The sequence below is a fragment of the Candoia aspera genome, chromosome 2 (genome assembly GCF_035149785.1).
Source record: "Candoia aspera isolate rCanAsp1 chromosome 2, rCanAsp1.hap2, whole genome shotgun sequence".
NCBI lineage: Eukaryota > Metazoa > Chordata > Lepidosauria > Squamata > Boidae > Candoia > Candoia aspera.
Genome location: NC_086154.1, coordinates 86,986,106 through 87,010,236, shown reverse-complemented (window position 1 = coordinate 87,010,236; position 24,131 = coordinate 86,986,106). Strand labels below are relative to the sequence as shown.

The following is a 24,131-nucleotide window of genomic DNA, read 5'->3' as shown; positions in this document are numbered from 1 at the left end:
CCCTGCGGCACCCCACAAAGGAGGGGCCGTGGGCCATATCTCTCGCTCCCTATCACCACCAATTGGGACAGGCTCTGGAGGAAGGATGTGAACCAGCGCAAAGCCAACCCGCCCACCCCCAACTCCCTGAGCCACCCCAGAAGGATATCATGCTCGATGGTATCGAAATCCACTGAAAGGTCAAGAAGAGCAAGGATGGATGCACTGCCCCCATCCTGTTCTCACCAGAGATCATCCATAAGTGCGACCAAAGTTGTTTCCATCCCATATCCTGGCTGGAAATCCAACTGAAAGGGGTCCAGATAATCTGTTTCATCCAGGATCCTCTGGAGCTGCAATGCCACCACTTTCTCAACCACCTTCCCCAAAAAGGGGAGGTGGGAGACTGGATGAAAATTGTCCAGAATGGACAAATATGCTGAAAATGCTAAGAAGGAAACAAAAAGACCAGAACTCCACCATTCTTGCTATTGCTAAGTTAAATTTGCATTTAAAAACAAAAATCTAAAAAAAAAAGCTCATTATTCAGAGCCCTTGCAAATCTGTGTCCTATTTTTTGCTTGGAAGAGACATCTGTGTATTACTTAATCCTTGGAATGATGAGAACACACATTAATGATGTAACATTTATGAGAATGTGAACATGAGGGAATAGGTTGAGTCCACTGCTCCCACTTCCTGTCCCACAGCCCCCATGATCCCCAGATAGCATGGTTCATACCCATGCTGCCTGAACATAGCTGGAAATCATAAGCCTGAGGAATGCAGGTCCAGGCTGTCTCTCTGCTCCATTCCATTCACATACAGTACATCACATGCATAGGGGTTCTTTGAGAAATGATTGACTGTGCCACATCTCAACTTCTAAATAGTGCCCTTCCATCTATAAAATTGAGTAACTGAAGATCTATTTAAAAATTAAAGAGTTATTTAGCCTAAATGAATGATGCCAAAACTGGCCTGGAAGGAAGTTATGCACAATTGGTCTTCTAATATAAAACAGCTATTTTCAACATAATTTTGTTAATTGGGAGCCAAGAAAGAGTATCAACTTGACCAATCATTAACATGTCTAAGCTTGAATCTGATTTCTATACTTTGTGGGTATATTCTAATTTTTTATTGAGAAGATACACCCTGTACTTATTATTTAACTTATTAGAATCTAATTTTACTTGTGCTAATAGAAATCTTTTATGTTTCTTAATGGTTAGCTCAATCATATAGAGAAGTACATCTTTTCTCTCAACTCAAGTGTGTTTCTTTTAAAGTTATTGTTAAATCAGTCATTCCGCATTCTGCGTGTGTTCTAGAGAGACAGCATCAGTATTTTGAAGATTGGTATAATTATTTTTTTGAACCTGTATAGCTTTCCTATAGCAAAGTTTATGTTCCCGTTCAGTACAAATATCCTTGACACATCTCATTGAAATAATGGCTTGTTTTAATGTCTTCTAAGAATGACCACCTATTTTCCTCTCCCCTGCAGTGTGAATGAACTCTATGTGGATGATCCAGACAAAGACAGTGGGGGAAAAATAGAAGTAAATTTGAACATCAGCTTGCCAAATCTGCACTGTGAATGTGAGTTTTCCTTATTCAGCTAAGATTACAATTGTGATTGAAGAGCTATGATGTTAGCTTCATATTTCACATTCAGATTCCTATGAGTAATACTTGTTCTTTTCTTGGAAAAAACATTCTGTGTAGAGTTACATTCTTGCTTTTATGAATGACTTTTCTGGTGTTGCTAAATATTTATTTAGACAATAGTCTACTTGTCACTGTAACAAATGACAGGGTACTTAACAGAAAAGAAAAATATTTACAGAACACTGTTTCCTTGAAAAGGGGATGAGGAACTAATTTAGCATCTATTTTCATGTTTTCAGTAGGCAAAGAGCTTTTCAGAAAAAAAATGGTTTGAAAATGACTGTAATGCTGTTCTAACTATTTTTACAACAGGTGTGAGGGTATGGATTATATAAGTAGAATTTCTACTACCAACTCACATTTCACTGGAGCTTCTATATGAGAGAACCACGCAAAGTCCATTGAAATAAATAGGCCTGATGGCAACTGCTGTGCTTGTCCCATGTGCATCTTGAACCTTTGGAAGGCAATCAGTTACTGTGGTTTAGGGACATTTTCTTAGGTTCAGAAAGGGAAAGCAAGCATCACTTTATAGCATGTATAAAAGTATCACAGCTTCTGGAGACCTTAGCAACTAATAACCTTTCTCACATAAGCCTCTTGGGGTTACACTACTTTTTTTTTAAACTTCTACTGTTCCTGGAGTGACTGAGTAGGATAGAGTGATCATTTCCAGGTATTCATGGATTTAAAATTATAGGAGGGACAAGCTATGCCACTGTGTATGTCCTTAGATGTGATTTTTTTTTAAAAAAATTGCCTTATTCTGAATCCAGTCCCCTGGTTCATCTGTTGCTTCCTCTGACAGATAGCATCCTAGCAAGATCTTAGACAAAGTCTTTTGTAGGTTTGTTATCAATACTATAATGGGAGAGAGGGATGAAGATCATCCCAGCTGTCCAGCTAAAGCAAGCAGCAGTGATATAGGAAGATGCCAGAGGCAGATGATCACTTTAGTGACAATGGCAAAGGCATCAATTCATACTGCATGGGAGAAGGCAATGGTAAACCACTCCTGTATTTTACCAAGAAAACCACATGGATAGAATATAAAATGATTGACAGTATAGTGCTGGGTGATAAGCCCCTCAGGTTGGATGGCACTGAACATGCTACTGAAAAAGAGCTGAGGATCTTTTGGAGTACTAATGGTGTTTACGACATGGCTAGATTAAAGCCTTTGGGACGTCTAGTTGCTGATGTTGCCATTCAGGAAAAGAAAATCTGAAGCTGCAAAAATAGAATCACAGTAGGAACATGGAACGAAAGAAGCATGAACACAGGAAAGCTCAACACGGTGAAAGATGAAATGAAACAACTACAAATTGACATCTTAGGCATCAATGAATTGAGATGGACTGGGATTGGACACTTTCAGTCAGAAGTTCACACTGTTTATTACTCAGGACATGAAAAACAAAGAACAAATGGTGCTGCTTTTATAGTTAGGAAGGGTACAGCAAGAACAGGAATTGTCTACAATGCAATCAATGACTGAATAATATCAATTAGACTTCATGGACAACCCTTTAATATGATTGGAGACTGGAATGCCAAAGTTAGAAACATGAAAGAGGATAATGTAGTTGGACTGTACGGCTTAGGAAACCAAAATGAAGCAGGAGACCAACTTACCAATTTCTGCCACTCCAATTATTTCTTCATAGCTAACACTATCTTCAAACAACCAAAATGACGCCTCTATACATGGACATCACCAGATGGAGTATATAGAAATCAAACTGACTATATTGTTTCTAAAAAGAGGTGGAGGAGCTCAATTATAGCATCAAAGATATGGCCAGGTACTGACTGTGGAACAGATCATGAAATGCTCATGTGCAAGCTCCAAGTTAAGCTAAAGAAGAAGAAGAAAGCTAGTCAATTTCCACTATATGATCTTCAACATATCTCCACCATTTTCAAGGAGAACATCAAGAATAACTTTGAAGTCCTGAACTTCATTGATAGAGAACCAGAGGAATTATGGAATGAACTTAAAGAAGTTGTTAAGGATGAATGTGACAAAAAGACTGCCAAAAATGAAGAAAGCAAACTGGATGTCAGAACAAACCATGGAAATTGCCAAGAAGAGAAGCCAAAGGCAAGAAAGACAAAAATCTCAGAAAGGAATTTAACAAAGAGTTTGAGAGAGCTGTTAGAAGAGACAAGAAGCAGTATTATAACAACTATGCAGTCATTGAAGATGAAAACAGATATGAAAAAACCAGGAAAGTCTTTCAAAAGATCTCTGAACTCAGGAGGTTCCAACCTCAAATTGGTATGCTAAAGGGTACCAGTGGATGTAATAACCAATTCAAAGGAGATCAAAGGAAGATGGAAGGAGTTTACTGAAGCACTATACAGTAGAGATGTCAACATCCAAGATACATTAGAAAATGTTCCTTACAAGAACCTCTAGCACTAGAAGATGAAGTTAGATCAGCACTCCAGTCATTACCAAGTCAGAAAGCTAGAGGAACTGATGGAATACCCACTGACATATGGCAAGCAACAGAAGATGATCAGTTAAGGTTCTAATCAAGCTATGCCAGCAAATCTGGAGAACAACACAGTGGCCAATTGGAAGAGGTCAGTTTACATACTGATACCAAAAAAAGGTAACATAATGTCCTGTTCAGACTATGAGATGGCCAGCCAGAGCTACTAATAATATTCTTTATTGAACAAACTATTTACAAACATAAACGTTCTTGCAATAGATTAGAATATGTAGTTCAATTTAAGTCCAGCCAGGTGGCAGATAACACGAAGGCAACACTGCAGGGCCAGGCTGTGGCAAGGCAGCAAGACAGAACTTGGCCACTTCTCGGATGGAAGCTGCAAGGCTGGAAGGAGCTAGAGTGCATGGCAAGGGTGAGGATGGATACTCGGGCTGCTATCCTGGCACGCAGGCAGGCACACAGAGGCTAGGCAATGCTGGGCTGAAGTATCTAGGCAGAGCTTGGTACTGGAAGCAAGACTGGACTGGACTGGAGTGTTCAGGCTAGGCTGAGATCTAGAGGCAAGGCTGGACTGGACTGGAGCGCTCAGGCAAGGCTGTGAACTGGAGGCAAGGCTGGACTGGACTGGACTGGAGCATTCAGGCAAGGCTGTGAACTGGAGGCAAGGCTGGACTGGATTGGAGCATTTAGGCAAGGCTGAGGTCTGGAGGCATGCCTGAATCGTGCTGGAGCAAAGCGACGAGGCTTGAAGCTGGACACGAGGCTGTGCTCAGCAGGGACGGCAGGGAGAGGCTCTACTGGAGCGAACTGTGCAGAAGGCGGTTCCGCGAGGTCAGAAGGCGCTGGCACCGGTTCCATGCTGGCTACAGGCAAGGCTTCTGATGCTGGTTAGGATTCTCCCGCAGGTGCTGTGAGCTCAAAGGAGCAGTTGTCTCCGGCAGCTTCCTCTTGGTGCACCTGCCTTTTTATTTGCTCGTTTTCATGCCGTTTCCCCTTACTGGCCAATTATGCTTCTTTTTCTTTCATGCGCTTCTCTGCTCTCCTCTCTCAAGCACTGATTGGAGGCTTCAAATCCCCCTCCAGAGTTTGTCCAATCCTCTCCTGCAATTTCTCCCGCTCTGCTGAGTTACTTCCTGGATTAGATTCCTCAAGTCCTCGCTAATACATTTCGTTTTCCCCTTGTGACTCCAAATAAGTTTTGTTTTCAGAGTCAGAAGCAGGCTGAAACCTCACACATAACAGATTTTGCAAACTATCATACAATATCCTTAATTCCATATGCTAACAAAATAATGCTTAGGATCATCCAGTGCATATTAGAGCCCTACACAGAAAAAGAGATGCCAGATGTTCCAGCTGTCTTTAGAAAAGGCCAAGGAATATGAGACATTATTGTTTATGCAGGCTGGATAATTGAGAAAGCCAAAGTATACCAAAAAGAAGTCACTATATGCTTCATTGATTATAGAAAAGCCTTTGATTGTGTTGATCATGTCAAGCTGCGGAAAGTGCTCAGGAAAATGGGAATCCCAGAACATCTTATTGTCCTCATGAGAAACATATTTACAGGTCAGGAAGCCGCTATATGGTCAGAACAGGGCGAAATAGACTGGCTCCAGGTTAGCAAAGGACTGCAACAAAGCTGCATACTTTCCCCTTATTTCTTCACCCTATATGCAGAATATATATTAAGGGAAGGTGGATTGGAAGAAGAGTGTGGTTTAAAATTGAAGAAAGAAATATCAGTAACCTGTGCTATGCTGATGATGCTACCCTGATAGCCAAAAACGCAAAGGATCTAAGGATCTGCAAGCCCTAGTACTAAAAGTCAAAGAGCACAGTGAAAAAATGGGACTAAAATGAAATATAAAGAAGACCAAACAAATGACAACAGGTAGAACAACCAGCCTTAGAATTGACAACTGAGATATCAAAGATGGCTTCTGTTTTTTAGGATCAACCATCAATAGTAAAGGAACAAATAGTCAAGAACTAGAAGGGCATGACTTGAAGATTGGATGGCATGGCTTTCTTTGGTACAATAAAGTTCAGGTTAATGTAGCTTTTTAAAATCACTATATGAGAAGTGCCATATTGAGAATATGGGATAGATATAAACCCAGATTGTGCCCAAAAATGCCTTTATGGCTCTCAGCACAAGAAGCATTGTATAGAAAAGAAACAGCAGCAGAAAGAGATGGTTAACTATCAAGAGTTGTTGCAACAAGAGCATGGAGAATATAAGATGAAATCAAGAGATCAATTGACTGCAGGGGGATTTAGTTTTCAAAGGTTTTCGTATGCGTAGTTAAGAGAAAGATTTAGAGATAACAGGACATTAGGAATTGAGCAGCACAAGACAGAATTTGAAATTGGACTATGTACAAATGTTTAACTTGAACTGTAATTGCTAAAACGTATAAAGTTTTGTTGAAATTTCAAATGGAAGAAGAAATAGTGAAAGAGTGTATGATAAAATGGGCTAAGAACTTTAGATATAATATACTGATGGAACAATGGGAAAATATGTGGCTGAAAGGACTGGAATTTACATTATGTTATAATTTAAGAGAGGACTTTTATAAAATTAGGTACTGTCGGTACATGACTCCAGAAAAATTATCTAGAATGTATAAAAGTACTTCAAATTTATGTTGGAAATGTGGACAACATGAAGGGTCTTTTTATCATGCCTGGTGGACTTGCAAAAAAGCCAGAAAATTTAGGGTTCAAATACATACAGTGATACAAACAATTTTAAAGATTAATAATATTCACTTGAAATCAGAACTCTTCTTGTTGGGACTAATGGATAGATAGATAGAAAACAGTTATGGAAGATTGTTTTTATATATGATCACTGCTGTGAGACAACTATATGCACAAAAATGGAAAGTCTCTGAAGTAGCCACAATGGAGGAATGGCTGGTGAAGATGACAGAATTAGCAGAGATGGCAAAATTGACTTGTTTGTTTAGAGAAAGGACAATAACTACATTTATTAGTGACTGGAAACTCCTTATGGACTTTTTGCTGAAAAAAAGAAAAAAAATGAACTTTTGATTTATGGCTTTGATGATTAGAAAGGGTAGACTATAGAAAGAAGGAAATTTTGTTGTAACCTTAGAGAGAGAGGGTAAAATATAAATGTACTTGTACCTGCTGTTCAGGAGACCAGAAGCCTCTCCTCTCCTTTCCTCTCCTCTCCTCTCTTTTTTCACTTACTTATTACCTTTCTTTACTTTCCTTATTTTTCTCTTTCAAAATTTGTATTGTTTTTATTCTTTTAAAAATTTATTTAATAAAAATTATATATATAAAAAATAGTAAAGGAGCAAGAAGTCAAGAAATACCCTGCAGACTAGCTCTTGGTAGAGCAGCCATAAAGGCCTTGGAAAAGATACTCAAACGCTGTGACGTGTCTGTGCCTACAAAGATCAGAATCGTGCAAGCCATGGTATTCCCTGTGACACTCTATGGAAGCGAAAGTTGGACTTTAAAGAAACAGGATAGGAAGGGTATTGATGCCTTTGAACTTTAGTGATGGAGAAGACTCCTGAGAATACCATGAAGAGCCAAGAAAACAAACCGATAGATCATTTAACAAGTCACTTGACACACAAATGAGCAGGCTCAAATTATCCTACTTTGGACACATTATGTGAAGACCCAGCTCTCTGGAAAAGGCTCGAATGCTGGGAAAGGTAGAAGGAAAGAGAAGTACCAGCAGCAAGATGGATAGACTCAGTTACAGTGGCAATGAGTGTACCCTTGGGAGACTTGAAAAAACAGGTTAGGGATAGATCATCATGAGGAAGATCTATCCATCTGGTTGCTAGGAGTAGAAAATGACTTGATGGCACATAATCGATCAGTCAATAGGAGATACCATTGTGGAACCTGAGTCCTTCATGACAAAAATATATTATGATGCTGAACTATGGCTTTATCTAGCCAGCCTCATTTAATTAACTATGAAATGGCTGCCTTAGTATCTCAACATAGAAAACCTTTTGGCTTAGTGGAAAGGTTCATAAGAACACTGAGAGCAAACCAAGTGGATATCTTTTGTGTTTCTGTGCTTGAAAATTGGGAGATTATTTTCCAATGACAAAGGTGATATTCTACTAGCTCATTCTAGTAGCATATTCTACTAGCTCATTCACTGTAAGCTTTGGTTGTCTTTTCCTCCTATGACATACTAGCAAGACAATATAAGTATTAGTATACTCTATTTATTTGATAAATTTATATAGCTGCCAATCTCACATACATGACTCTGAGCAGCATACAAAGTTAAAAACACAAAAATAGTGAAACAAAATAACCAAAAACATAACAAAAATCATTTAAAATATATTAAAAACAATAAAAACCATTAAAACCATAGCAAAAAAAAAAAAACCATCTGTGGGACAGCATATTCAATTTCACTACCAATACAGCCATTTTGCAGGCCCCATACCTACATTACCAGATCCCCAGATGGCAAAGCAATGTCTTCAGGCCCTTCTAGAAATCTAGCCAGGAAATCAAAAATTATCTAGTAGCTAATACTATCTTCCTAGTAATTATTGGTAGAATGATAAAGGTAGACTCTAGTTTTTGCCAGTTGTGCCATTGTGTAAATGGGATTATATTGGAGAGGGTTTTGGGGAAATAAAAGCTATATTCCATTTATTCAGCCCTCTATGTATGGGGTCAACTGACCAGATGTTTTGGGGAGCACTATTGTGCCATACCAAATACTAGTAGCTTGTCATTACTTGCTAAAGAAGAGTTAATACTTGCATTCTAGCATTAGCTCATTGAATACTTCTGGTAGAATTTATCAGGATATTTGGATGTCTATGAGTTCATTAGACTAGGGGATCATAAAATATTTAATGATGATAATTTTTAACGATGATTATTTTTCTATCTAGTTCCACTTCCATTTTACAATGGGAAATACAGTGGATGTTTTTGTCTTAAGTCATTTATAACAAATTATCTCTTTATCTTTTTGTACATGATCCTTGGACCTGTAGTGATTGGATTGGATATTCAGGATGAAATGGGAAGACATGAAGTTGGCCATATTGATAACTCAATGAAAATTCCTCTGAATAATGGAGATGGATGCAGATTTGAGGGTCATTTCAGCATCAACAAGGCAAGTAAAACTGAAACCATCCTGGGGAAATGGTGACAAGCTTTGTCAGAAACTGCTTGTATGTTTATAGAGTCAAATGTGCTGTAAGAACTGTGATTTAGATCATACACTGCTGTGGAAGGAAGAGAGCTGTTTAAAATAGCCCTTGGATTGTGAAGAAATGAGGTGTAAAAGTTTCATTTACAAAGAAAGAAATAGGTTTCATGTTAAGTTTGCCCCTTAATAGCATTAGTATCTGCAACTGTTTCTTACTCATAATAAGAGTAAGAAGATATTGCAGAAATAACTGATGAAACTTGAACCTCTTCCTGAATAAGTGTCCTGGTTGACAGTTTTCATATAGCTTTGGTTCCTGGAAATCAGAATGTTGTTAAAAAAAATTGATTTTCTGTCTCTGTTCCATGGAATGTTGCCATGAGATGAAGCAATGTACATTTAAGTAGATTTTCCATTCTGCTGTTTCAGGCAACAGTTGGAGTGCTTAGCAAGAAAATATCCCATCCTGATATTTTGAAATAACTTGTTAATAAACAACATTTATTTTCATGGTGATCTTGATATTTTGCAAACAAAGCAAAGAATAGTACAGAAACAAAGACAGCATCACTAGAATGACAAGCGGGCAAACTGAAATGGAGTAAAATAAGACCCCCAGTTCCTCAATATCAAGCCAGTTTGGTGTAGTGGTTAAGACATCAGGCTAGAAACCAGTAGACTGTGAGTTCTGTCTTCAGAACAAAGCCAGCTGGGTGACCTTGGGCCAGTCACTTTCTCTCAGCCCTAGGAAGGAGGCAATGACAAACCACTTCTGAAAAACCTTGCCAAGAAACTGCAGGGACTAGTCCAGACAGTTACCAGGAGTCAACACTGACTTGAAGGCATGCACACATATGTGGGTATCTAATATATTGTGTTTGTCTCATCCTTGCCTCTCTGTAATGCAAACCAGTTATCTAATGCTAATATAGAGGATCAATATAGGTGAGAATACCAGATTGATATTGCCCTTTCAATTACATAAGAGTGGTGTCTCTGGGTAAAACCAGATAGTAAGGAACCATGAATCTGCCTCATCTGTGTGATTGCGATATTTGTGTGCAAAGCATATGGAATAGCTGCAGCATATGAAGCTGTTTTTGCATGTCAGGTATAAGTGCAGGAGAACAAAGAGATACAGCAAAGAATGTGAATATGTACATGCTCTCAGCTGTTATTGACTGTTCACAATAAACAGGCTTCTTGCAGAAGAAATAGTCTCTAAGTGGGGAAAAGACGCTGTAGAACAGCAGATAGAATGGACAGAGGAGATGCAGCTGTGCCCTGCAAGAAAGAAGAGAGCTGTAATAGCTGAGGATTCATTAATAAGAAGAACCAGAACAAATGCGTACCAATGAGATCCATGTGCTTGTTAACTATACTGTAAGGAGCACACATCAAGGAAGAGGCAGAACAACTTCCAAGATCTATCAAGTCCACAGGCAGTTATCCCTTCCTACTAATCTATATGGGGACAGATGATATTGCCAAGGACAACTACAATCATATCATCATCAAGATCTAGGAAGGAAGCACGAGACACTGGGGGTTCAGGTAGTATTCTCGTTTGTGTTCTAGTCCACAAAGGAGACTGGAAAGGAAAAGAAGAATACTGCAAATGAATAATTAACCATGCAAATAGTGTCAGTAGTGTTGTTTGAGGACAGTGGTCTGATTGGCACAGAATGGATTGTACCTCACAAGGACTGGTACTGTCCTAACAGCCAGGAACCACGCTGAGACAAGGAGTAGGTCTCTAGTGTTTTATTACTGCTACATAACAGAGAATCCTAACAAACTGAAGAAGCGTGGGAAAAACCCAGACATATAAACCCCAAAGACTAAGGCGGGCCCGATCTGTGTCTCTTTGAATGGCCACCTAATTCCTCAGTGCTACGCATGCGCTTTACAGCCTGGATGGGAGCCCCCTGCTCGCCATCCTCACTCATGACAGGTACAAATATATTTGAGAGAAGGCTGATGAGTGGCATTAGGAGAGCTTTAAATTGTATCTTGCAGGGCTAGGTCTAGAAATGCAAAAAGTAAGGACCTCAAATAAACATGTGCACTGTAGAAAGAAGTAGGAACTGTAACAGGTCCTCTTAAATTGCTCACTGAAAAATAAGGAAGAACACTAGTTCATAAAGTTCATGGCCTCTTCTGTACATTATCACTCAGATTATGGGAAATAAAATTAAGTTCAGCACTTAGTACAAGAAAGAAAATATGATGACAGTGTAATAAAGAAGCGGGATGAGTTTCACAATTGAAGTACCATGATTAAAGGCTACAATTTGTTCAAAACGAACAGAAGCCATGGAAAGGGAGGAGCTGAACTCTATGTTTAAAGTGTCCACACCTCTTTACAAATCCAGGTAAATGAACATGGCAAAATTATGGGATAAAATAGGTAGAAGAATGAATAAAAGCAAAATAGTTGCTAATTACCTGCTCAGCCAAGGAGAAGATGAGGATGATGCTTTCCAAAAGCAAACTGCAGATTTTTCAAATAGGCATAAACAAGTAGTGATGGGGGACTCAATATCCGTTGGGAGACAAACTCTGCCAGGAATTGGCCATTCCAGGAAATTCTTTTAATGGCAACTTTTTCCTTCAGATGGGGGATTAAAACAGGGTTGGCTCTTTTGGACTTCAATTTAATCAATGAAGTGGAAGTAGCATGAATGTTTCAGAAAAGTTATGAGTTCAAAACAGTGGATTTTAACAACTCAGGGCACCAATAAATAGGATTTCATGGCAAAAGAAGCTAATGGGAAAAAACCCTCAAGATTAGTGGATGTACCTAAAAAGGACTAAAAGCACAATTGCAGATGATCCCAGTAAGGAAAAAATGGCAAAAGAAGCCAGTGTGATTAGACCAAAAACTTAAAGAAGATGTGAAAACAAAGGTTGCATATAGTAAGAAAAAAAGGAGGGGGACAGGTTGCTCAAAACTGTGGAGAGAGTGTCAGAAGACTGTAACGGCATGTGGGAATAACCTTGAAGGATGAGGGGAAGAGATGCTGCCTAGGGAATGATCAGATAAAAGAGGGAAGAGCCCACAGCAGCTTAACAGTTAGAGAAAGAAGCTTAGGAATGGCCTGCCCTAACTGCTCAGGCAATAAATAGGGAGGGCAGGAGATTTGTACTTCCAGAGTTGCAAGATTCTGTTAATGTCGCCTTACAATAAAGTAGAATTAGCTCATCTTGTCGTGTTTCCTGTCTGGTTTACCTGGGAGGGCTGACAAAAATGTTGCTCAATACAAAGAATACTAAGGACAACAAAAAAGACTTCCTTGGGAAAGTTCAAAGGAAAAGGAAAGAATCAGCCTACAGCTGCAAACTGAAGACTGCAAAATGTTAATAAGTACCAAGAAAAGTCAGAGCTATGCAAACTTGTAATTGAGTAAAAGAGGCAGCGCTGAAGCCTGTGATGCTAGAAACACAATCATGGAACACTTTCAGTTAGTTTACCTTTCTAGGGCTAATTTAATTATATTCTAGGGTAGGGTTTCTTAGGAGTCCCCACAGTGCAAAGAGCTGCAGCCTAATGCAGTACTATACAAGGCTGCCTTCTGTTTCAAGAACTTCTTAGTTAATAAAGAATGCCACCCTGATGGGAAGGAGCATCCTGATGTTAAAGAGCAAGGATCTTCCGTTCTCAGGATGGGAGTAGAGCCCCAAGTTCACCAGCAGCCATGAAAAACAAGGCCTGCTTTGTGGGGTGGGTGTGGTGGCATTAGGTAATCATATCATATAAGGCCACTTATGACTCCACAGGGTGGGGAAGAAGGAGTGTGTGGCATGCTGTTGCTATAATAAAGATGTATAGCTAACTCATGCCTCCTTTTTGCACCACAGGCTATGAAATTGTACTGCTTCTTCCTATTAATTCATGTTAGAGCATGCCTAAAAATGGTGCACAGATCACTCTTGCTCATTTTGCGGTGTAAACATTTTCCTTGATAGAGTGCAATTATTTTCTTTACAATGTTTTTCATATTAGCTAGTGTGTTTGGTGACTAATTGCAAAACATAAAACGGTCCAGTGCAGTTTTTTGCTCTTAAAATATAAAATATTTATTAATATTTATTTATTCCTGTTTGGCTACTAATTCTTGTTCCTCCCCTCCTCTTCCTTGTATTCAGGAACCAAAAGTAGAAGTCATGTTCTTCAGTAGCTCTGGTTCAATTATAATTCAATGAGAAATATTATTTTTCCCAGACCGCCTTTATTGTGCATGAGCATAAAGAACTGCTTTAAAGAACTCATTTTCCCAACATTGTGGTGAGAAATGTGGATTAAAGTGAAGTCATTGCTTGTAACATAATAAGGTGCTTATGTGTAGATGGATTCACAGGTAGGCATTATGCTTACTCAAGTGCAAATAGTACAGTTGTAATCGAAATTATTCAACCCCCATTGCAAATCAGGTTGATTGTCAAAATGTACAGACTTTCAGCTGTTTGTAATGAGCAAATCAAAAGCAATTGAAATAGCTCAATACAATGAATGCTTCAAGTGGTGTCCCCAAAGTCAACTGAAAATGCAACTTATAATGACTTCTCCAGTCTCAAAATTATTCAACACCCTGAAGAGAATCCGTCAGAACAGCACACATACCGTATGCAAAACAGGTGTTTTCTCAAGCACACCTGATGCAACTAATCAAGGGCTTCATTAGTTGCACCAGGTGTGCTTGAGCTGGAACACATGAAATACCTGAAGTGGCTAGGGGTTTGTTGAGTGTCACGTTTGACTGCATGTTAGAAATACAGTCTGGCTAAGTCAAAAGAATGGTCCAAAAAGGTAAGAGAAGAGGTCATTGCCCTTCACAAACAAGGAACAGAATACAGAAAGATAGCGAAGGCACTGAATGTTCCTAGAGACACAGTTGGAAGCATAGTTTGCAAGTTCAAAGTTAAAAGAACAGTGGTTACACTACCTGGACGGGGCAGAAAAAGGAAGCTGTCAATGGCTGCAACCAGATTTCTGAGAAGGCAGGTGGAGAGAAACTCTTGAGTGACTGCAAAAGACCTGCAGCAAGACTTGGTGGCAACAGGCACTGAGGTTTCAGTGAGCACAGTAAGGTGTGTACTAAACACAGAAAGCTTCCATGCCAGAACTCCCAAGACGTACACAACTACTAACCCAAAAGCACAAGAAAAGTTAGCTCCAATATGCTCAAAATCATATAAATAAGCCACAGCAGTTTTGGGATTCTGTTCTGTGGAGTGATGAAACAAAACTGGAACTTTTCGGCCCGATGGATCAGCGGTATGTCTGGAGGAAGAAGAATGAAGCATATGCTGAAAAGAACACTCTGCCTTCAGTTAAGCATGGTGGTGGCTCGGTGAAGCTCTGGGGCTGCTCTGGCACCAGAAACCTGCAGCGTGTGGACTGCAAGATAAATTCATTGAAGTATCAGGAAATCCTAGGAGAAAATGTCATGCCGTCTGTAAGTAAGCTGAAGCTTGGGCGTCATTGGACCTTCCAACAGGACAATGATCCCAAGCATACCTCAAATTCCACTAAGGCTTGGATGCAGAAGAAGTCCTGGAAGACTGTACAGTGGCCATCACAGTTACCTGGCTTGAACCCCATAGGAAATCTCTGGTGGGATTTGAAGAAGGCGGTTGCAGCATGCAAACCCAAGAATATTACTGAACTGGAGGCCATTGCTCATGATGAGTGGGCTAAGATTCCTCAGGAACACTGCCAGAAACTGGTTTCTCGCTATGCATCTCATTTGCAGCAGGTCATAACAACAAAAGGGTGCTCTACTAAGTACTGAAGATGCTTGCCATAAAGAGGTTGAATAATTTTGAGACTGGAGAAGTCATTATAAGTTGCATTTTCAGTTGACTTTGGGGACACCACTTGAAGCATTCATTGTGTTGAGCTATTTCAATTGCTTTTGTTTGATTTGTTCATTGCAAACAGCTGAAAGTCTGTACATTTTGACAATCAGCCTGATTTGCAATGGGGGCTGAATAATTTCAATTACAACTGTATATTCCTGTAATGGTTGCCTATTGTAAAACACTGTCAGACTCATGAACAGGAATTCAAAGATACCTGATTTATTAAAGAATAGTATGCAGGATCACAGAGAAAGCTGAGAATGATGAAAGCGTGCCAAATTCAAACTAAAAACCCTCGGTGCAAATGAAATCCCTCCCCCCATAGAATCTTCTCAAGTTCACAATCCCAGGTGCTCCTAACGGTTTCTGATGGTCTGCGGGAAAAGGCCTTGAACAGATAACATAACCCAAACACATTCCATTGTACTGATTTCACATACAGAGCTTGGTACAAGGTTTCACAGCAGCTCCCTCCCAAACAGAAACGCGTGTCAGCGCCATGGCATGTGAAATGTTACGATGTATAAACTACATTGAATCAGTGAACTTGACATACTGCCCCCCCCAAATAAAGATTACATTAAGCAGCAGGCTTTAAAGGATAAGCAAGGTGGAAACGGTTAACTAAATCAGGAGCGTTAACATGGTGAGCAGACACCTATTCAGGATGAGGAAAATGTTTCCATTGGACGAGATACTGCAGGGTGCCTTGAAGTTTGTGGGAATCAATGATGTCCTTGACTTCAAAGTGTTGCTGGCCATCAGTCATGATTGGAGCAGGAGGAGGAGGTTGAGGGTGCCAGCGTGAGGAGTGGTGCATAGGCTTAAGCAAGCTGCAATGGAAAACAGGGTGCAATCGTTTCAAATTGTGAGGCAGGTCCAATTTAACGGTAACTGGATTGATAAGGTGAACAATAGGAAAGGGACCAATGAATTTGGGAGCAAGTTTTTGAGAGGGTTGAGGTGATTTGATAAATTTAGTAGATAGATACACCTGATCCCCAACTTTGAAGTCGTGTTGTAAGGAACGATGCTTATCAGCTTGCAGCTTGTAAGCAGCCTGGGCATCAGCCAAAGCTTGTTGAATTACCGGCCAGGAATCAGACAGTTGAACAGCCCAGTCAGATGCAGAACATGTTTGGGAAGGGGGCTGTGGCAGTTCAGGGATGGGAACGAAGTCGTGACCAGAAACCACGCGAAAAGGGATTTGTCCGGTACTTTGATGGACAGCATTGTTGTAAGCAACTTCAGCAAAAGGTAATAACTCCACCCAATCGTCCTGATGGTAGTTAATGTATGCTCTAAGAAATTGTTCAACAGTGGAGTTTAAAATCTCAGTAGAACCATCAGTCTGGGGATGGGACGATGTGGACAGCGCTTGTTTGGTGCCAATCAATCTTAAAAATGATTTCCAAAACTGGGAAGTAAACTGTGTCCCGTGGTCACTGACCAAACGGGAGGGGCTACCGTGGAGGCGGTAGATATGGAGCAGAAATAGGCGTGCCAATTGTGGGGCTGACGGGATGGATGCACATGGAATGAAATGCACTTGCTTGGAGAAAAAATATTTTACAACCCAAATAACAGTTTTCTTCTGACTGGGAGGAAGATCCACAATAAAATCCATAGAAATCTCGTCCCAAGGACGGGTAGGACTGGCCACTGGCTGTAAAAGCCCCTGTGGTTTCCCTCCTTTCCATTTTGACATGGCACAAACAGGACAGGAAGCAACATAGTCTTTTACGTCACGTCTCAATGTTGGCCACCAAAATTGGCGGCGAACCAAATGTAAGGTTTTGACAAAACCAAAGTGTCCAGCAAGTTTATCATCATGGGAACGCTGCAAAATAGCAGACCTTAAAGTTTCAGGCACATAAAGGCGATGTTGCACCCACGCCAGACTGTTTTCAAAAGAAACAGTGTCTCTATTAGCTATCAACCAAGTGTCAGATTTCAGTGCCTGGAGAAAGTCCTTCTGTAACTGAGAAGGAACTTGCACTTTCCACTTCCCAGACTGAGCTGAGGGCGGGGTTGCCTGTGCATGGGTCTGGCTCCGAGTGACAGCAACCAAGCCCAGTTGTGGTTCAGTGAGAACAGTCCCAACCACATCTGCCACCTGGTCAAGTTCCTGAGGTAAATGTGACAAAGCATTGGCCAGAAAGTTTTTCTTTCCCGGGATAAATTTTAACTGGAAGTTGAAACTACTGAAAAACTGAGCCCAGCGAATTTGTTTAGGACTGAGACGCCAGGGGGTGCGGAGGGCTTCCAAATTCCTGTGATCGGTCCAAACCTTGAAGGGGCATTTAGCGCCTTCAAGGAGGTGATTCCAGGTTTCCAAAGCGGCTTTTACAGCAAACGCCTCCTTTTCCCAAACATGCCAACGGCGTTCGGTTTCAAAAAATTTCCTGGACAGATAAGCGCAGGGTTTTAAGTGATTTTCAGAATCCCTCTGTAACAAAATAGCCCCAACCGAGGAGTCAGAAGCATCAACTTGGACCACAAAGGGGCGTTCAGGATTGGGGTGCTGTAGAATAGGCTCAGCGGTGAAAAGGTTTTTCAACTTTTCAAATGCTGCCTGGCATTCAGGCATCCAATTCAGCACGGCTCCAGGATGTTTTACTTTGCGTGTCTCCCCCAAGCCCTTGGTACGGAGTAAATCAGTGAGGGGCAAGGCAATCTCAGCAAACCCCTGGATAAATTGGCGATAATAATTACTGAACCCTAGGAAACTTTGCAATTGCCTCTGGGTGCGGGGACATTCCCAACTTAGAATCGCCTGAATTTTTGCAGGGTCCATCTCAATGCCCTTGTCAGACACCCGATAGCCCAGATAGTCAAGTTGGGTTTTGTGAAATTCACATTTGGAAAGTTTGGCATAGAGTTTGGCATCTCTAAGTTTGCGTAACACCTGTTTGAGGAGGCGTTTGTGTTCCTCCTCGGTTTCAGTGTAAATGAGAACATCATCTAAGTAAACCAGGACCCCTTTAAACAAATGAGCATGTAAAACTTCATTAATCAACTGCATGAAGACTCCGGGTGCCCCTGCAAACCCAAAAGGGAGGACTTTGTACTGAAACGATCCTAGTGGGCAATTAAAAGCAGTTTTCCATTCATCCCCAGCTTGTATGCGAATGCGGAAATAGGCTTCGCGAAGATCAAGCTTGGAGAAAATCTTGCCCTTTGACAAATGAGCTAACATGTCCTTCATGAGGGGGAGAGGGTACTTGTTGACAATAGAGATGGAATTTAACCCTCGATAGTCAGTACAGAGTCAAAGCATGCCATCTTTCTTTTCCCGGAATAACACAGGGGTCCCAACTGGGGAATTAGGTTCAATAAATGCCCTTGACAGATTTTTGTCAATGAAGTCCCATAATGCCTCAAGCTCCTTCTGAGTCATTGGATAAATTTTTGGCTTGGGCAATTGAGCATTGGGAACCAACTCTGTTGCACAGTCAGTTTTCCGATGGGGGCGGGGGGTAGCTGATCTGCTTCCATCTCCCCAAATACGTCTGCAAAGTCTTAGTATTGATCAGGCAAGCCTTCTAAATGTGCCAAGTTAGGGCGCGGCGTGGCAATTGCAGCCCTTCCAACCCCCACACGTGCAACTATCTCCACTGTAGGAGCTTGGTAAAATGCATCTTTAAAAGTCACAGTTCTGTGCTCCCAGTTTATATAGGGGCTTTGATAGGTCAATCAGGGGATCCCCAGGATTACCAAGGGGTTGTCAACAGGTGCCACCACAAATTTCAAAGTCTCACGGTGGCTGCCCATTTGCATTGCCACAGTTCCAGTGAAATTGGTTGCCGCCGCCCCCCCCCGCCGTTGAACCATCCAACTGTGTGAAGATCAAAGACTGCTGGAGGGGGAAGCTAGGCAGGTACAAAGCAGCAACCAGATCAGGGTGAATTAAACACCTGGAACACCCAGAGTCAACTAAAGCCCATACCTCTGTAGTTTTTGTGTGGGAACCCAATTTCACTTTTACTGCTAAAGTGGGACAGTCAGCACTCACCATAGCATCTTCGCGCCCATCCTCCTTCACCTGCCCGCAGGCACTCTTCATAGCAGGTGGCTGGCATTTCCCGCCGGCTCCTTAGAGTCGTCTTCAGCCTCTCCTGAGAAGTAGATTACTTCCTCAGTGTTGGCTGTACCTTTGGCTGCTGTCATCCGCTGCGAGGGGGAGGCGATTTGGCCGGCGGCTTCCCCGCTCGCTCTCCAGCTTTGGCTTTTGAGCAATCAGCTGCTCGGTGGCCCTCCTTTCTGCATCGGAGACACTGACCCCTCGCGTAGCACCGATCTCTCTCCTCATCTCAAGCTCTATAGCTTGGCCGGGCAGCAGTCGTAGCACTTCGGGGTCCCTTCATGGTGGCGGGTGGTTTTTCAGATTTTCTAGTTTGCATGAAGGTATGCTGAGCATGCTCAGCCTTGCCTGCCAGACAGATCCAGTCGTACAATGACTCTGGGTCGTCTCTACACAACACCCACCGTAGGATGTCCCGGTTGAGTCCCTCTTTAAACCGTTCTGTTAGGGTTGACTGAGACCAGTCAGGGATTTTCCCAGCTAGAGCCTTAAACTCTAGGGCATAATCAGCTATGGACATTTGGCTCTGGGTCCTTCAGCGCCTTCTTAGCTCTTGCCTTGGCCAGAGGATCCTCAAAATGCAGCTTTAATGCCCACATGAAATCATCAAAATAATCAAGTGCAGGGGAGTCAGCATCACTTAATTGAACATACCAGTCAGCCGCTCGACCCTTCAACTTGGTGGCAATGGCAGTTATCTTAGCCTCTTTGGAAGGGAAGTGTGCTCCAAACTGCCTCATGTAACTTTTACCATTAGTTAAAAAGAAAGATAACTTTGTTGGATCCCCATCAAACTTGACAGAAAAGTCTCTCACCCCCACTCCTGTTGGAGCGGAATCGGCAGCTACTTGAGTGCTTGGGCCCCAGGTTACAGTAGCTTTCCCTCTTCACGGTTGGGACACTGGTGATCGAGCCCTGCGGGGTGGAGATTCATCCCGGAGTCGTCTCTGGCCCCGCTCCGCTCGCAGTCTGGATGGGAGGATGGGGGATGGTTGCGGGAAGCTGGGATCTCCTCTGCGCCTCCCCTGCCCCTCCAATGACAGAGACAGGTTTCTTAGCATGTACTCTATTGATTCTATTTTGGCCTCCATCACTCTTAGCCTTTCAGGGGTTTGAGAGTCCTCCCTCCCTCGCGTGTTTGGCTTTCTCTCTGTTGACACCGTAGTAGATTCTATGTCTGGGGTTAGTGGGAACCGATACTTCCAGGATGCCCCCGACGTCCCTGGCTGGGGTTCCTCTACTTCATCCAAGGTGATCAACTCTGCGAGCAATTCGCTGGGTGCCGGTTGCTCTGGCTCTTCTCCATCGTTAGATTCCTCCACATCAGAATTGGAACTCGATCCATCCCGGGAGTCTGAAGGTTCTGGGGTGAGGTTCAGTTCTCCGCTCTTGACCGTCAACTCGGGCATCAAGCTAGCCGTCTCCTCAAGTCCCCTGGTCATGAGCTTGGACTCAGCCATCGTTAACTATTTTCCCTCACAAGAAACTGATCTTGGTAGGAGCTAACGGTACAACTTTGGGGATTCTCAGCTTTATGTAATGGTTGCCTATTCTAAAACACTGTCAGACTCATGAACAGGAATTCAAAGATATCTGATTTATTAAAGAATAGTATGCAGGATCACAGAGAAAGCTGAGAATGATGAAAACGTGCCAAATTCAAACTAAAAACCCTCGGTGCAAATGAAATCCCTCCCCCCGTAGAATCTTCTCAAGTTCACAATCCCAGGTGCTCCTAGCAGTTTCTGATGGTCTGCGGGAAAAGGCCTTGAACAGATAACATAACCCAAACACATTCCATTGTACTGATTTCATATACAGAGCTTGGTACAAGGTTTCACAGCAGCTCCCTTCCAAACAGAAACGCACGTCAGCACCATGGCATGTGAAACGTTACGATGTATAAACTACATTGAATCAGTGAACATGACAATTCCCTTAGGAAGGAAGATCCCAATGTTCTGTGGCTGGAACCTCCTAGCAAATAATTTTTGTTATAATCTCCTTCATTCTTATAGTGGAAACATCCATAAAGTGTTGGACTAGGACTGGTGAGACTCAGGTTTAAATCTACTCAGCCATGGAAACTTTCTGGATAACTCTGGATAACACTTTTGCTAAGTCCAACCTATTCACTAGATTGTGGCTGACAGGATAAACATTTAGGGAGCGAGTGCTACTGCCTTGAACTCCTGCCATTAGGAATCGTAATGGATCCACTTAAAAAAAATAAAGTTGCATTGCGCTTGGGGCCCTCCCCAACAGCCAACCAACTTGGGAATGTCCTAGTTTGCTGCTTTGTAAGGCAGGTGGGAATACGTGTGTGTGTGTATCATTTGTTCTATTTGCCGTATTAACTTAGATAACCAGCTCTCTGCTGAGGCCTGCAATTTGTTCATGCATGCTTGGAATTATTAAACGAACATTTAAAGGGGGAACTTAAGTGTATAAACGTTTCAGGCATTGCTTATTCTGCTTTTTTCAGGTATTATAAGTGTTTTTGAAGATTCAGATTACACATCAAATGTTGGTTGCTGAGAACTTGAAGCACAACAGAAATGAACTTTGCTTTCTTTTAGGTTCCAGGAAATTTTCATGTATCTACACATAGTGCCACTGCACAGCCTCAGAATCCTGATATGACACATGTCATCCACAAACTCTCCTTTGGTGACAAGCTGCAGGTGAGTCCTGGGAGCTACCGCCCTCAAGAAGGTTGTGCATCTTGCTAAACAGTTATACATAGAGAAAAAAAGGTTGCAAAATGGAAGGAGGCTCCGTTCAATCTGATATATTCTTTTATTTCTGCTGGGACAGGTGAATACATCTGAAAAAAAAAGGCTATGTGAGGTCTGTTTCTTTCAAGAGATGGGATGGGTGCTTACCAACATATGCATACTGGATACATGGAAATCCATTTGCTTGTGAATGGCAAGGGTTTGTCAAGTTGTGCAATGCAGCCAGTTGAGAATGAGCTCATCTGTGCATGTCTCTTGTTTGCTAGAAACAACTGCTAGGAATATCTTATTATGCAATTATGTGATTTGGGATTCTGTGTTTACAACTGAAAAGAAAAATTGGGTGGAAATGAAAACTAGACAAGTTACTTCAATTAGAAAAACATTATTTTATGTAACAGTGCATTCTGAATAATATTTTGCAACATGTTAAAAATAGACGTTGCTAATATTGAGGATACAAATTGTCACTGTTTATTCTTTAAACTATAAAAGCTCCTGTTTCGAATTATTTGTTTGGCCATTGATTCTTGTTCCTCCTATTCCTCAGGAATCAATAAATGATTGATTATTTATTAGGGAGTTATTTGCTTAATTGCATTTGCCAGTGGTGGCTCACTATAGTTCCTTGTACTCTCTAGGTGAGTGGCAATGGTATATTTGGATAGATATTGCAAATGTTCTGTCTCACACATAAAGAACAGCTTTGAACAGTCTGTGCTCTTTGTTATGACTAGAGGTAGATTTATGACTAGAGGCCTAATTAATGCTTCATCTTCTCTATGAATGATGGATATCCTACAAGCTAGCTGGTAGGATAGAAAAAGATACTTACATATTTAGTATTTTTATTTGCTATGCACTTATATCTAAGTGTAGTACAAGACATATCTTCCCTTGTGCTCTGTCTCAGCCTCACCCAAGCTGGCATCTTCCAGATCTGTTGGGAGTGCAACTTCCAAAGTTTGGGTGTTCCGTTCCTAACATACTGTAACTAGAGAGTGACAGGTTGGGAAACATTCTACAGTCTGCAACACAGAAATGGGGGAGTGGGCATTTTAGCATCAGGAAAAATCCAGAAAGAGAGGTAAAAATGGTGAATGTAATAGCAAAGCTAAACAGTTTGGTCTATTGGTTAAACCAATAGAAACCACGAGACTGAGAGTTCTAGTCCCGCCTTAGGCAAGACAGCCGGCTGGGTGACCTTGGGCCAGTCCCTCTCTCTCAGCCCAACTCACCTCACAGGGTTGCTGTTGTGGGGAAAATAGGAGGAGGAAGGAGTATTAGGTATGTTCGCTGCCTTGAGTTATTTATAAAAATAATACAGGTGGGATAGAAAATAAATACCAATTGAAGTGAATATTTGTAGCTCAGGGTTGAACTGTGGAGTCCTTGGTGCTCTCTCAGCCTTCTTGTTTTCTTGCAGATGTTTCATTGCCAGACTAGGCAACTTCTTCAGTGCAAAGAGGGAGTGGTGCCTTGCTCTCAGTTTATATACCGTGGCTTGCCCTGCTTGTGTTGGTGGGGGTGTTGTTCTCTCCTTGGGAGTTCTTTGATTGGGCTGTTGTTTGCTGCTTGGTTGATTGACTGAGTTAATAGTTCCTTGATTAGGGTGATCCGTGCTATTTGATGGTTCATCTAGTGTTAATCCTAGTGTTGATTTTTGCATAGCTGGGTGTTGATTGCTGGCAAGGGAGTGTACTGGTCTTTTGGCTTTTCTTTTGTCTCTTTTGAATGGTATGTAAATGTTGTTTACCTCTATGTGTCTGTTGATGGCTGCTTTGTCTGAGTGCCAGGCTTCCAGGAATTCTCTGGCGTTTTTGGAATTGGCTTGGTTTAGGATGCTCACAGTTTCCCAGCTGAAACTATAGTTGAGTCTGTCCACGTGTTGTGAGATGAAGGAGTTCTCATTGTGTCTTCTGACTACTAGTTGGTGTTCATGGAACAGCCACTATGTAGGACAGACAGGCAGAAGACTAGCAGAGTGCATCCAGAGGACTCCACAGAAAATAAAGAAAATAAAGAAAAAATAAAAAAACATAGCATCATAGGATTGGAAGGGATCCTGGAGATTTTTCAGTCTACCCCCGTTCCCAGTGCAGGAATCCTCAGACCATCACAGACAAATGGCTGTT

General features: G+C 41.6%; 1 protein-coding gene across 3 annotated transcripts in view; it reads left to right on the top strand.

The window, feature by feature from the left end:
• ERGIC1 (endoplasmic reticulum-golgi intermediate compartment 1) overlaps positions 1–24,131 on the top strand; it is a 137,913-nt gene that overhangs the window by 89,428 nt on the left and 24,354 nt on the right. For all 3 annotated transcript variants that reach the window (XM_063292403.1, XM_063292402.1, XM_063292404.1), the window contains exons 4-6: positions 1,490–1,584; positions 9,149–9,273; positions 21,838–21,942. In XM_063292403.1, coding sequence (XP_063148473.1) covers positions 1,490–1,584; positions 9,149–9,273; positions 21,838–21,942 — 325 coding nt within the window. The remainder of the gene's footprint in view (positions 1–1,489; positions 1,585–9,148; positions 9,274–21,837; positions 21,943–24,131) is intronic.